This window comes from Ranitomeya imitator, chromosome 3 (assembly GCF_032444005.1).
Source record: "Ranitomeya imitator isolate aRanImi1 chromosome 3, aRanImi1.pri, whole genome shotgun sequence".
Lineage (NCBI taxonomy): Eukaryota > Metazoa > Chordata > Amphibia > Anura > Dendrobatidae > Ranitomeya > Ranitomeya imitator.
The window spans coordinates 302599850-302612977 of record NC_091284.1 but is presented as its reverse complement, the minus strand read 5'-3'; the positions used below and the strand labels follow the sequence as shown (position 1 = coordinate 302612977).

At 38.5% G+C, this 13128-nt stretch overlaps 1 protein-coding gene across 1 annotated transcript in view; it reads right to left on the bottom strand.

Moving 5' to 3' along the window:
• Positions 1-13128, bottom strand: part of TAF11 (TATA-box binding protein associated factor 11) — an 88131-nt gene that overhangs the window by 17366 nt on the left and 57637 nt on the right. The window contains exons 2-3 of the mRNA XM_069756574.1: positions 2097-2233; positions 1902-1989 (exon numbers count right to left, since the gene is read on the bottom strand). Coding sequence (XP_069612675.1) covers positions 1902-1989; positions 2097-2233 — 225 coding nt within the window. The remainder of the gene's footprint in view (positions 1-1901; positions 1990-2096; positions 2234-13128) is intronic.

Sequence of the window (13128 nt, the reverse complement as noted above, 5' to 3'; positions counted from 1 at the left end):
GTTCATTTTTTTTTTTAAATTAAAACATTCCAAAAATTCCTGTGAAGCACCTGAAGGGTTAATAAACTTTTTGAACAATAATAATTTTATTTATATAGCGCCAACATATTCCGCAGCGCTTTACAAATTATAGAGGGGATTTGTACAGACAATAGACATTACAACGTAACAAAAACACAGTTCAAAATAGATACCAAGAGGTGTGAGGGCCCTTCTCGCAAGCTTACAATTTGGTTTTGAGCACCTTGAGGGGTGCAGATTTTAGAATGGTGTCACTTTTGGCCATTTTCTATCATATAGACCCCTCAAAGTGACTTCAAATGTGATGTGGTCCCTAAAAAAACGGTGTTGGGAAAAATGATAAATTGCTGGTCAACTTTTAACCCTTATAACTTCCTAACAAAAAAAAAAAAATTGGTTCCAAAATTGTGCTGCTGTAAAGAAAACATGAGGGAAATGTTATTTATTAAGTATTTTGTGTGACATATCTCTGTGATTTATGGGCATGGAAATTCAAAGTTGGAAAATTGTGAAATTTTCAAAATTATCGCCAAATTACCATTTTTTTCACAAATAAACGCAAGTAATATCGAGGAAATTTTAAACTATCATGAAGTACAATATGTCACAAGAAAACAATGTCAGAATCACTGGGATCCGTTGAAGCGTTCCAGAGTTATAACCTCATAAAGGGACAGTGGTCAGAATTGTAAAAATTGGCCCGGTCATTAACATGCATACCACCCTTGGGGGGGGGGGAAAGAGGTTAAAAGGTCTAAATAGTCATAATAAATGGTTGGGGGTGGGTGGGCATAGAAGTTTGACAGGTTCCTTTTAACCCCTTCCCGACGGGGATTTTTCAGCTTTCTTGTTTTCATCATTCCCTCCCCTTCTTCCAAGAACCATGGCTTTTTAAATTTTCAGTCCACAATGCCATGCAAGATTTTTTTTTTTTTTTTTAAATGCAGGAGAAGTTGTACTTTTGGATGACCCCATTCATTTTATCATGTGACGCACTGAGAAGCAAAAAAAAAATCCAAGTGTATTGAAATTACACTTTTTGTTTGTAATTCCACAACTGTTAAGTTTTTTTTTTTTTTTATTTAGCATGTTCACTATATGGTAAAACATACCTGACAATACGATTTTCTAGGTCAGTACAATTACACAGATACCAAACTTTTTTAAAGAATTTGGAAATTTGTAAAAGAACAAAATTATAATTTTGCTTTTGTCGCCATTTTCCCAAGACACATAATGTTTTAAATTTTTGGAATATTGGACTGGGTGACGGCTTATTTTTTGAGCACTGTGTTGATGTTTTATTGATACCATTTTGGGGTAGATGTTTTGATCACCTATTATTCCATTTTACTGCAATGGCAAAAAAAGTAATTGTGGAGTTTTGATTTTTTTTCTTGTTATGCTGTTTTCCGATCAGATTTATATTATATTTTGATAGATTAGACTTTAAATTAAACATTTCATTTGTTAGTCTCCTTAGGGGACTTGAAGCTGCGATCATCTGATTGCTTGTACTATTGCACTGATGCACTGCTATGTATAGTGAAAATCACAATCTCCTATGAACACTTTGCTTTCACAAGAGTATACTAATGACAGGAGACCCTCGGCTGCCCAAGGCAGGCATCATGTGCGCACCGATGAGTACATGAAATTACATACTCTCCTGCCTGCGCATGTTATATGTTTATGTCAGAGCCTGATAACGTCCTGATAGAGGCACATAATGGATGAATCAAAATCAGTATAAAAAATCAGGGAGCTGACATTTAACGTACCAGTAGGTCATGTGTCGGTAAGGGGTTAAAGCATTTAGGATGTGAAAGGATGTTCATGCATTATGTACCAATGTCCAGTAGTCAAGAGTTCTGTTTTACCCTTTTAATGGCAGCTTTAGGGAATGCAGATCGTCGGTACATCTCATAGCGATTTAGCTGTTCTTCTGAGAACGAGGACACCAAAATTCTTAATAAAGGAAAAGTGAATGAATGTAAGTAAAAGTGCAACAAATCTAGGCATCACTGAACTGTGCAAGGTCTGAAGACTTCACTCATCTTCACAAGACCACTTACTGCATTTTCTGAATTTCATCCTCATCCACTTTCTGTTTCTTTTCTCTTCTCTCCTTTAGTTCCAACTTAACTTTCTTAGCGTTAGGATCTGATGCTTCTCCTGTAAGCAGTACAGCAGGACTTTCCACTATTTTTATCTACCAAAATTTGATACAAAACAAGGGGAAAAGAAAACAAGGACAATAAAGGTGAATTGAAATGAGAAAATCTGTCTTTATAAACACAGCATACTATCCACTACATACTAAACTGCCTTCCTTACTGCAATTCATTACTCTCATCCACGCACTAGAGTTCACCTGTTCTATTATGGGAACAGCCTTGCACGCATGTTCTGCCTATACCTCCATATATCTCTGAACTAATCTCCCGATATCTTCCCTCACGTGATCTCCGGTCCTCCCAAGACCTCCTTCTCTTCTCCACACTTATTCGCTCCTCATCCAACTGCCTCCAAGACTTCTCCTGAATATCCCCCATCCTCTGGAATTCTTTGCCCCAACACGTCCGACTATCAACCACATTCAGATCCTTCAGACGGAACCTGAAAACCCATCTCTTCAAGAAAGTCTACAGCCTGCACTGACCCCACTGCCTCCTCATCACTCCCGAAGCTACCGCCTCACCAACATCGGAGCTCCTGCAACCCTCAACCTACTGTCTCCTTCCCCATAATCCTGTAGAATGTAAGCCCGCAAGGGCAGGGTCCTCACCCCTCTGTATCAGTCCGTCATTGTTAGTTTGTTTACTGTAAGTGATATCTGTAACTTGTATGTAACCCATTCTCATGTAAAGCACCATGGAATCAATGGTGCTATATAAATAAATAACAATACCAGGAAAGAGGATTGTGCATAAAATACATATGCAGACACGTACTTCTACAGTGCACACATCAAAGGGGCTGACTTGGCATGTTCACATGTGAATCTTTTTACAAAAAGGGAACGTAAAGTAAATATTTCCCTTTAACCTCTTACCGTCCAATGACTGATATAACCGACGCCTCCCCGTTTGGTGCGGGCTCCGGCGATGATCAGCTGACATGTACCCCTTACAACCACGTCTGTTAACATGTTAACCCCTTAGTGACAGAGCCAATTTGGTACTTAATGACCGAGCCAATTTTTGCAATTCTGACCACTGTCACTTTATGAGGTTATAACTCTGGAAAGCTTCAACGGATCCCGCTGATTCTGAGATTGTTTTTTCATGACATATCGTACTTCATGTTAGTGGTAACATTTCTTCGATATTACTTACGATTATTTATGAAAAAAACGGAAATATGGCGAAAATTTTTCAAATTTTGCAATTTTCAAATTTTGTATTTTTATGCCCTTAAATCAGAGAGATATGTCACAAAAAAATAGTTAATAAATAACATTTCCCACATGTCTACTTTACATCAGCACAATTTTGGAAACAAAATTTTTTTTGTTAGGGAGTTATAAGGGTTAAAAGTTGACCAGCAATTTCTCATTTTTACAAACACCTTTTTTTTTAGGGACCACATCACATTTGAAGTCATTTTGAGGGGTCTATATGATAGAAAATAACGAAGTGTGACAGCATTCTAAAAACTACACCCCTCAAGGTTCTCAAAACCACATTCAAGAAGTTTATTAACCCTTTACGTGCTTCACAGGAACTGAAACAATGTGGAAACTAAAAAAAATGAACATTTAACTTTTTTTTGCAAACATTTTAATTCAGAACCATTTTTTTTTATTTTCACAAGTGTAAAAACAGAAATCTAACCATAAATTTTGTTATGCAATTTCTCCTGAATACGCCAAACCCCATATGTGAGGGTAAACCACTGTTTCGGCGCACCGCAGAACTTGGAAGTGAAGGAGCGCCGTTTGACTTTTTCAATGCAGAATTGGCTGGAATTGAGATCGGACGTCATGTCACGTTTAGAGAGCCCCTGATGTGCCTAAACAGTGGAAACCCCCCACAAGTGACCACATTTTGGAAACTAGACCCCCCAAGGAACTTATCTAGATGTGTGGTGAGAACTTTGAATGCCCAAGTGCTTCACAGAAATTTAGAATGCAGAGTCGTGAAAATAAAAAATATTTTTTTTCCCACAAAAAAGATTTTTTAGCCCCCAAGTTTTTATTTTCACAAGGGTAACAGGAGAAATTGGACCGCAATAGTTGTTGTCCAATTTATCCCGAGTACACTGATGTGCCATATGTGGGGGTAAACTACTGTTTGGGTGCACGGCAGAGCTCGGAAGGGAAGGAGCACCGTTTTGGATTGCAGACTTTGATAGAATGGTCTGCGGGCGTTATGTTGCGTTTGCAGAGCCCCTGATGTACCTAAACAGTAGAAACCCTCCACAATTGACCCCATTTTGGAAACTAGACCCCCCATGGAACTTATCTAGATGTGTGGTGAGAACTTTGAATGCCCAAGTGCTTCACAGAAGTTTAGAATGCAGAGTCGTGAAAATAAAAAATATTTTTTTTCCACAAAAAAGATATTGTAGCCCCCAAGTTTTTATTTTCACAAGGGTAACAGGAGAAATTGGACCGCAATAGTTGTTGTCCAATTTATCCTGAGTATGCTGATGCCCCATATGTGGGGGTAACCCACTGTTTGGGCGCACGGCAGAGCTCAGAAGGGAGGGAGCACCATTTGACTTTTTGAGCGCAAAATTGGCTGTCGTGTTTGGAGACCCCCTGATGTAACTAAACAGTGGAAACCCCCCAATTCTAGCTCCAACCCTAACCCCAACACACCCCTAACCCTAATCCCAACCCGATCCATAATCCTAATCACTAACCCTAACGATAATCACAACCCTTACCCCAAAACAACCCTAATGTCAACCCTAACCATAACCCTAATCAAAACCCTAAATCCAACACACCCCTAATCCTAATCTCAACCCTAACCTCAAACCTAACCCTAATCCCAATACACCCCTAATCACAACCCTAACCTTAACCCTAATCCCAAGCATAACCCTAATGCCAACCCTAACCCTAATACCAACTCTAATCCAAACCCTAACCCCAAATCTAACCCTAACTTATGCCCCAACCCTAAGGCTTCTTTCACACTTGCGTCGATTGCCATCCGTCGTTTTGGACAAAAACCGGATCCTCCAAATGTGCCCGCAGGATGTGTTTTTTTGCCCATAGACTTTTATTGCCGACGGATCGTGACGGATGGCCACACGTCGCGTCCGTCGTGCACTGGATCAGTTGTGTTTTGGCGGACCGTCGGCACAAAAAACGTTCAATGTAATGTTTTTTTGTACGTCGCGTCTGCCATTTCTGACCGCGCATGCGTGGCAGTAACTCCGCCCCCTCCTCCCCAGGACATAGATTGGGCAGCGGATGCGTTGAAAAACTACATCCGCTGCCCATGTTGTGCACAATTTTCACAACGTGCGTCGGTATGTCGGGCCAAAGCATTGCGACGGCCCGTACTGACGTAAGTGTGAAAGAACTCTAACCCTGAATTTAGCCCCAACCCTAGCCCTAATTTTAGCCCCAACTGCTCTTCTCCTGTCGGCCGGCAGATGGCGATAGATGGCGGGCGCACTGCGCATGCGCTCGCCATCTTCTTTTCCCCGGCAGCCAGGAGGAGCAGCAGGAGGATCCAGGGACACCGGTGAGTATGATAGGGTCCCCGAATCCCCCTATTTCTCTGTCCTCTGATGTGCGATCACATCAGAGGACAGAGAATTACACTTTGATTTTTTTTTTTTTTTTTGCGGTCGCCGGTAAACAGTTAATTACCGTCGATCGCAAAACAGGGGTCAGTAAAACCAACCCCGATCATGTTCTTTGGGGTCTCGGCTACCCCCGGCAGCCGAGACCCCAAAGATTCTCCCGGTGCCAGCCGGCGGGCGCACTGCGCATGCGCCCGCCATTTTGAAGATGGCGGCACCCACCGGGAGAGATGAGGAGCACCGGGGGAGATAGGTGAGTATCGGGGGGCTATCTGGGACCCCTTTTCTCTGTCCTCTGATGTGCGATCACATTGGAGGACAGAGAAATTAAAAAGAGATTGCTTTTTTTTTTTTGCGATCGCCGGTAAACGGTTAATTACCGGCGATCGCAAATGCGGGGTCGGTAAAAAAAAACCCGAATCATGTTCTCTGGGGTCTCGGCTACCCCCGGCAGCCGAGACCTCGGAGAAAATCCGACTCTGGGGGGCGCTATTTACTTTTTCCACAGCGCCGTTAATTAACAGCGCTGTGGTTTAAGTATCCTTAGAAACCGCCGTTAAAAGGCGTATCGGCGGTCGCTAAGGGGTTAAATAGTGATGAGCGAGCGTACTCGTTGCTCGGGTTTTCCTGAGCACGCTCGGGTGGTCTTCAAGTATTTATGACTGCTCAGAGATTGAGTTTTCATCGCCTCAGCAGCAGCTATTAGCCAGCTTGATTACATGTGGGGATTACTTAGCAACCAGGCAACCCCCACATGTACTCAGGCTGGCTAACAGCTGTAAATCATTCAGCTGTCGTGATAAAAACTTAAATCTCTGAACACTAACAAATACTTGGAGGTCAACCGAGCGTGCTCGGGAAAACCCGAGCAATGAGTACGCTCGTTCATCACTAATGTTAAATACCGCTGTCAAACTCTGACTGCGACATTTAACATGCACACACAGGAAGCAATTAACCCCACCCATCGGCGCACGTATCACATGACCGCAGGATTGGCATGACAACACAGGGACTGTAGCAGACCCATGAGGTTGTCATTGCTGGATTGCTAGGAACAGCTTTTGGCACTCATAGCAAGTCAGCATTTCTGCTACATAGAGCAGGGCTCTTTAATTATTAAAAGATTTTTCTGAAAAAAAAATGGCATGGCGTCCCACGCAATTTTCTTAACCAGCAGGGGGAAAGCCGATGGCTGGGGGCCAATGTTTATAACCTGGGAAGGGGTAATACCCATGAAGCTTCCCAGGCTATTAATATCAGTTCACAACTGTATACGTAGCATTTACTGGATATTAAAATGGGGTACTCTTCCCCCCCCCAAAAAAAAAAAAAAAAAAAAAAAAAAAAAAAGACGCAGGGCCCCCCTATAATAACCAGCAAAGGCTATGCAGACAGCTCCGGGCTGATATTAATAGCTTAGAAAGGGGCCATGGATACTGCCCCCCTGGCTAAAAACATCAGCTCTCAGCCACCCCAGAAAAGGCGCTCTACTAAGATGTGCAAATTCTGACACAGATAGGGGAGGCTAAGTAGGTACTCCGATAGACTCAAGGCAGACCTACTAACCAGAGGTTTCAGTGACGGTTTCACGAGTCCCTCCCCGACATTCCAAATACAATACATGGGTATCATGCCTAAGAAGAAACCGAATAAGTGCCAGCGTGATTCACCACTTGTCTTACCCCCAGGCAAGTCGGTTAATAACAGCATTGATCTGGAGTTACAGTCATGGCCAAAAGTATTGATATCCTTGCAATTCTGTCAGATAATACTCATTTTCTTCCTGAAAATGATTGGAAACAAATTATTTGGTATTATCTTTATTTAATTTGTCTTAAATGAAAAAACACAAAAGAGAATAAAGCCAAAAGCAAAACATTGATCATTTCACACAAAACTACAAAAATGGGCCAGACAAGTATTGGCACCCTCAGCCTAATACTTGGTTGCACAACCTTTAGCCAAAATAACTGCGACCAACCACTTCCGGTAACCATCAATGAGTTTCTTACAATGCTCTGCTGGAATTTTAGACCATTCTTCTTTGGCAAACTGCTCCAGGTCCCTGATATTTGAAGGGTGCCAAACTGCCATTTTTAGATATCTTCACAGGTGTTCTATGGGATTCAGGTCTGGACTCATTGCTGGCCACCTTAGAAGTCTCCAGTGCATTCTCTCAAACCATTTTCTAGTGCTTTGTGAAGTGTGAGTAGTGTATAATAGCCATGTTTCGTCAAACTCAATCTGACAGGTGCCCCGCCCCTATCAAAGTGTATCAAAATGTGTAACCCCTCCCCTCCCCTTGTCTGACGGCTGGTATCCAGCTGTCCCTCCTTGTTTGATTTCCCCTTTTGATATAGTTTAATATAGTTTAATTTGTTGTAGTTTTGATATTATTCCCGTATTTTGTGGAATAACACATGTTTATAATTATAGCCTAGTCGTGTATTTATTTTACACGTGGTTTATAACACCTTTTTCATTTGTTTTATAATAGATTTTATACGTAGCCCCGAGTTTGATTCTGTAAGCTTTTGTTTTATTCACAGTGTATCCATATAGTGAATAGGGCTGATGTTTCTGTATGCAATCCTACATCCTGTTATGTGAAAAGTATTCTCAAACACTAACTAAATGGTGAACATTACCTAAATTAGGTTAACTGTGGGTCAGAGGCTTATAGCACCTAGGTCAAGCAATTGTTGTTGTATTTGCGTACCCCATAAATGTTTATTCTCACAAACAGAAAAGTTATTGTGTCCTGAAGATGGCATCTGAGGTTATTTGTTTTTTGTATTAGCTTTCTCAGAAAACAGCTGTGTTATCTGAGGGTCAGATATTTTTGTACAAACTCATGCTGTTTGGTGATCTTTGTGAAGCAGAACTTTGTTTTATAACACATTTGTACTTGTATTGTACCTGAATTGATATTTGCTTTCTCTTTTTTGTGTCCTGAAGATGGCATCTGCAAAGTTATTTGTTATCTACTGAGGCCATTGCAAGTTGTGTTTATTCACATTGTAGCAGGTTTTATCCTTGTGGCTGCCTTATATACACAGAAGAGATATGCACCAATGTCACAACACAAGTTATAATATGACCCAATGTTACAACACAAGTAAGAAGCGGCGTGTTTTATACGAATAAAAACCAAAGACACGATATTGTAAAAAAAAAATTTAAAAGATTTATTTCTCACAATAAAACAGCATCTCAAAGACATTTCATTACTATAAAAATTCATACAGAATATAAAAAGTAAAAACATTAAAATAGTACAATGAACAATTACACTTCTTACAAAATAATTAATATAGCGTTACAAGGCGTGTACAGCATTTATCCAGTACATTCTTTACATCGTGAGCCACATGGTTTGCAGCATCGGTAGAGACCTTTTTTTAGGTAGCAGAGTTCCACGTGTGGTACCTAATGACGGGGAATGTAAAGATTGAATTGTACGGGGAACCGCCGCTAACTTCAGCGGTGTAGATACAGAGCGTGTCTCACTGTTGGTAATTTTTAATTCATCTAAAAGCTTCCTAGTAGCGGTGTTACCCACAACTGTAGACGGCATATTTAGTTCGGCCATAGCCTGCATAAATGAATCCCAACCCGGTGGTAAATTTCTACTGTTCAGAGCATGGCTCTGCGTTGTACTACGTACCAAATCCAGTAAGTTAGACCCTGGTATTACGGATCCTTTGAAAATAAATTCAGCATTATTATTCCATGCTGTGACATTTTTATTCTGCAGCAGCCTGTTTAGTAAAAATTCAGCATTCTTTTTATATCTCTGGTTTATATGACTGACAATTTCAGCGATCTCATGATTTTTATCAGAGTCGGTATGATTTTTATCAGAGTCGGTATTTGGCAATTGATATATATATATATATAATATGACCCAATGTTACAACACAAGCAAGTAAGAAGCGGTATGTTTTATACGAATAAAAAAACCAAAGACACGATATTGTAAAAATAGAAAAAGATTTATTTCTCACAATAAAACAACAGCTCAAATTTTAACATGAAATAGACATTTAGGACTTATTTATGTTATTATCTTTATGCACGTTGCCTGTGCTGTCTATAATTTGACTCTATCCTTGTTTTGTTGAAAATAACTGGACATACATAAGAAACCGGGCAATATATCTTTATAGAAATAACACTTCTGCACTCTTTGGGCATTTCTATCAGTTTTATTCATGCATTTATAACACACCATGTTTGATATTGGTAATTTGATTCTGGGAACACATTTTAAGTTACATCTGCACATGTATTACTGTTTTTTTAGGCCATATAAATAGAAAATTATGTAGAAACCCAAAGTTTTGATAAGTGTATGAAAATACACCAATATTAACTATTTGTGCTATTTTAGGCGTAAATTTGTCCTATATGTATAGCAGTCAGGAGTTGGGGCGATGAAATATGTGTTACAAGCGTAGTGAATTGCAGATATATTCTACAGTGTATGTCATTTTGAGAAATGTGTGGCATAACCAATGTATACAGTAACAGGCGGAATGACTGAGTGTAATATTGCACTCAATACTGTGCAAAGGGTCTGAATACTTATGACCGTGTGATATTTCAGTTTTCTTTTTAATAAATTCGCAAAAAATCTACATTTCTGTTTTGTTCAGGCATGATGGCGTGCAGAGTGTACATTAATATATATATATATCTCAGAATGCAACTGAATAGTATTGCTAATTAGGCCATATAAATAGAAAATTATGTAGAAACCCAAAGTTTTGATAAGTGTATGAAAATACACCAATATTAACTATTTGTGCTATTTTAGGCGTAAATTTGTCCTATATGTATAGCAGTCAGGAGTTGGGGCGATGAAATATGTGTTACAAGTGTAGTGAATTGCAGATATATTCTACAGTGTATGTCATTTTGAGAAATGTGTGGCATAACTAATTACCTATTACGGCCACATTTCTATGCAGTGTATTTTAGAACCAGTGTTTCTGGCTGCAGACTGTAATGTGTAAGGTATTCTCATTTTTATATATTGTATTTTATAACACACCATGTCGTTTATATAATAATCACAGTTGTGTCTCTACAGGACAACGTGGCTTACAAAGACATTTCATTAATATAAGTGTGAAACTGACAGACAAGCACAGCTGTGTCTCTACAGGACATGCTGGTCACTAGACAGCCAGAGTTTCTGTGGGGGAGATATACTAACAGAGGTTCTGTTGACCCAATAAACCGGTGTAGAACGTACACAGAGAGCAACTTACAATATTTACTAAGGTAGCGGAAATGGGTTTACTGCAGTTATCAGAGCATTGTATTTTATTTGACAGCCACAAGTCACACAGGTCATGATGATAGTGTATCTGCAGCATGTTATTTGGAAATAAAGAAGCCTTTTTTGTATTCGCCCGCATTTTATATAAAATCTGCATAAAAAAATCTTCTTGGCTACACCAAAACACGTAAGAAACAAATGTATAACTTTTAGATCTACCGCATCCACAGATATTATTCCAGCGTTCTTTAATTCTACATTATTTTAGCACATATTAATTTCACAACTTTTATATGATATTTATAACACTCATTTTATATGAGTTTTCTAACACATTCTCACGGGAATATTATATATATATATATTTTGTGTTTTGCGCAATTATTTGACACTGTAATTCGCATTTTATATAAAATATGCATAAAAAATCTTCACATTCTCACGGGAATATTATATATATATTTTGTGCTCTGCATCATTATTTGACACTGTAATTCGCATTTTATATAAAATCTGCATAAAAAATCTTCTTGGCTGCACCAAAACACGTAAGAAACAAATGTATAACTTTTAGCGCTGTCGCATCCGCAGATATTATTCCAGCGTTCTTTAATTCTATATTATTTTATCACATATTAATTTCACAACTTTTATATGATATTTATAACACATTCTCATTTATAAGGGATTTATAACACAATATTGTAAAATCATTTATTGGTTCGCGGCCTTACTAATATCCTTTGAAAATAAATTCAGCATTATTATTCCATGCTGTAACATTTCTATTCTGCAGCAACCTGTTTAGTAAAAATTCAGCATTCTTTTTATATCTTTGGTTTATATTATATTAGCTTTTTGATAATCCCGGGAGTGCCATCTATCTAGCCCTAGTATTTTTGTTATCTCAAAAGGGTGTGACACAGTCCCATATATTATTCCAGCATTCTTTAATTCTACATTATTTTAGCACATATTAATTTCACAACTTTTATGATATTTATAACACTCATTTTATATGAGTTTTCTAACACATTCTCACGGGGATATTATATATATATATATATATACTGTATATATTTTGTGTTATGCACCATTATTTGACACTGTAATTCGCATTTTATATGCCGCTGCTTTTTCTTGTTTTTGTGTAAAATCTCTGGCAGACAGGCACAGCTGTATCTCTACAAGACATGCGGGACACACCAGAGACATTGGAAATTGGGGGTTATAATGTCGAATTCAGAAAATAACCATTTTATATTGAATGACTAATGATTTCTATAGGCCTACTTTACTATGAAATTATGCATAAAAAATCTTCTTGGTTAACCCAAAACCGTAAGAAACAAACGCATAACTTTTAGCTCGAACACATCAGCATATATTATTACAGTTTTTTGCTGAATTAAAAATTATACAGTTATTTCATATTTTTGGGGCTTCATGACAGGAGAAATTATTGATAGAAACCCAGAGTTTTGATACGTGTATGAAAATACACCAATATTAACTATTTGTGCTATTTTAGGCACAAATTTGGTCTATATGCATAACAGGCAGGAGTTGGGGCGAAGAAATATGTGTTACATGCGTAGTGAATTGCAAATATATTCTGAAGTGTATGGCATTTTGAGAAATGTGCAGCATAACCAATTACCTATCACGGTCACTAGATGGCAGAATATCATATTAATTATACATTGGGGTTTACTTTTGGAAGCTTATAAAGGCGGTGTGTATGTGCACAGGATGACTTATTTTGTTTTTATAGTCACTAATATCCATATTAAATGACTCTTTAGCTTTATGAGTAAGAGACAACATACAAATAGAATCCTTTTCCCTAGTAGTTTTATATTCTATGTCTGATATATTTCTACACAAAGCTACAAAACTATTTTGTAGTTTATAATGTATCACAGTAGTTTCATGTGAAGTTACATCTTAGGTTCTGTTCAGACTATTGTAATATCTGTAGCTTAAAATAGAGCCAAATAGCTACTTTCAAACACGGACATACACCATTGATTTTCGGCACAAATGGATCC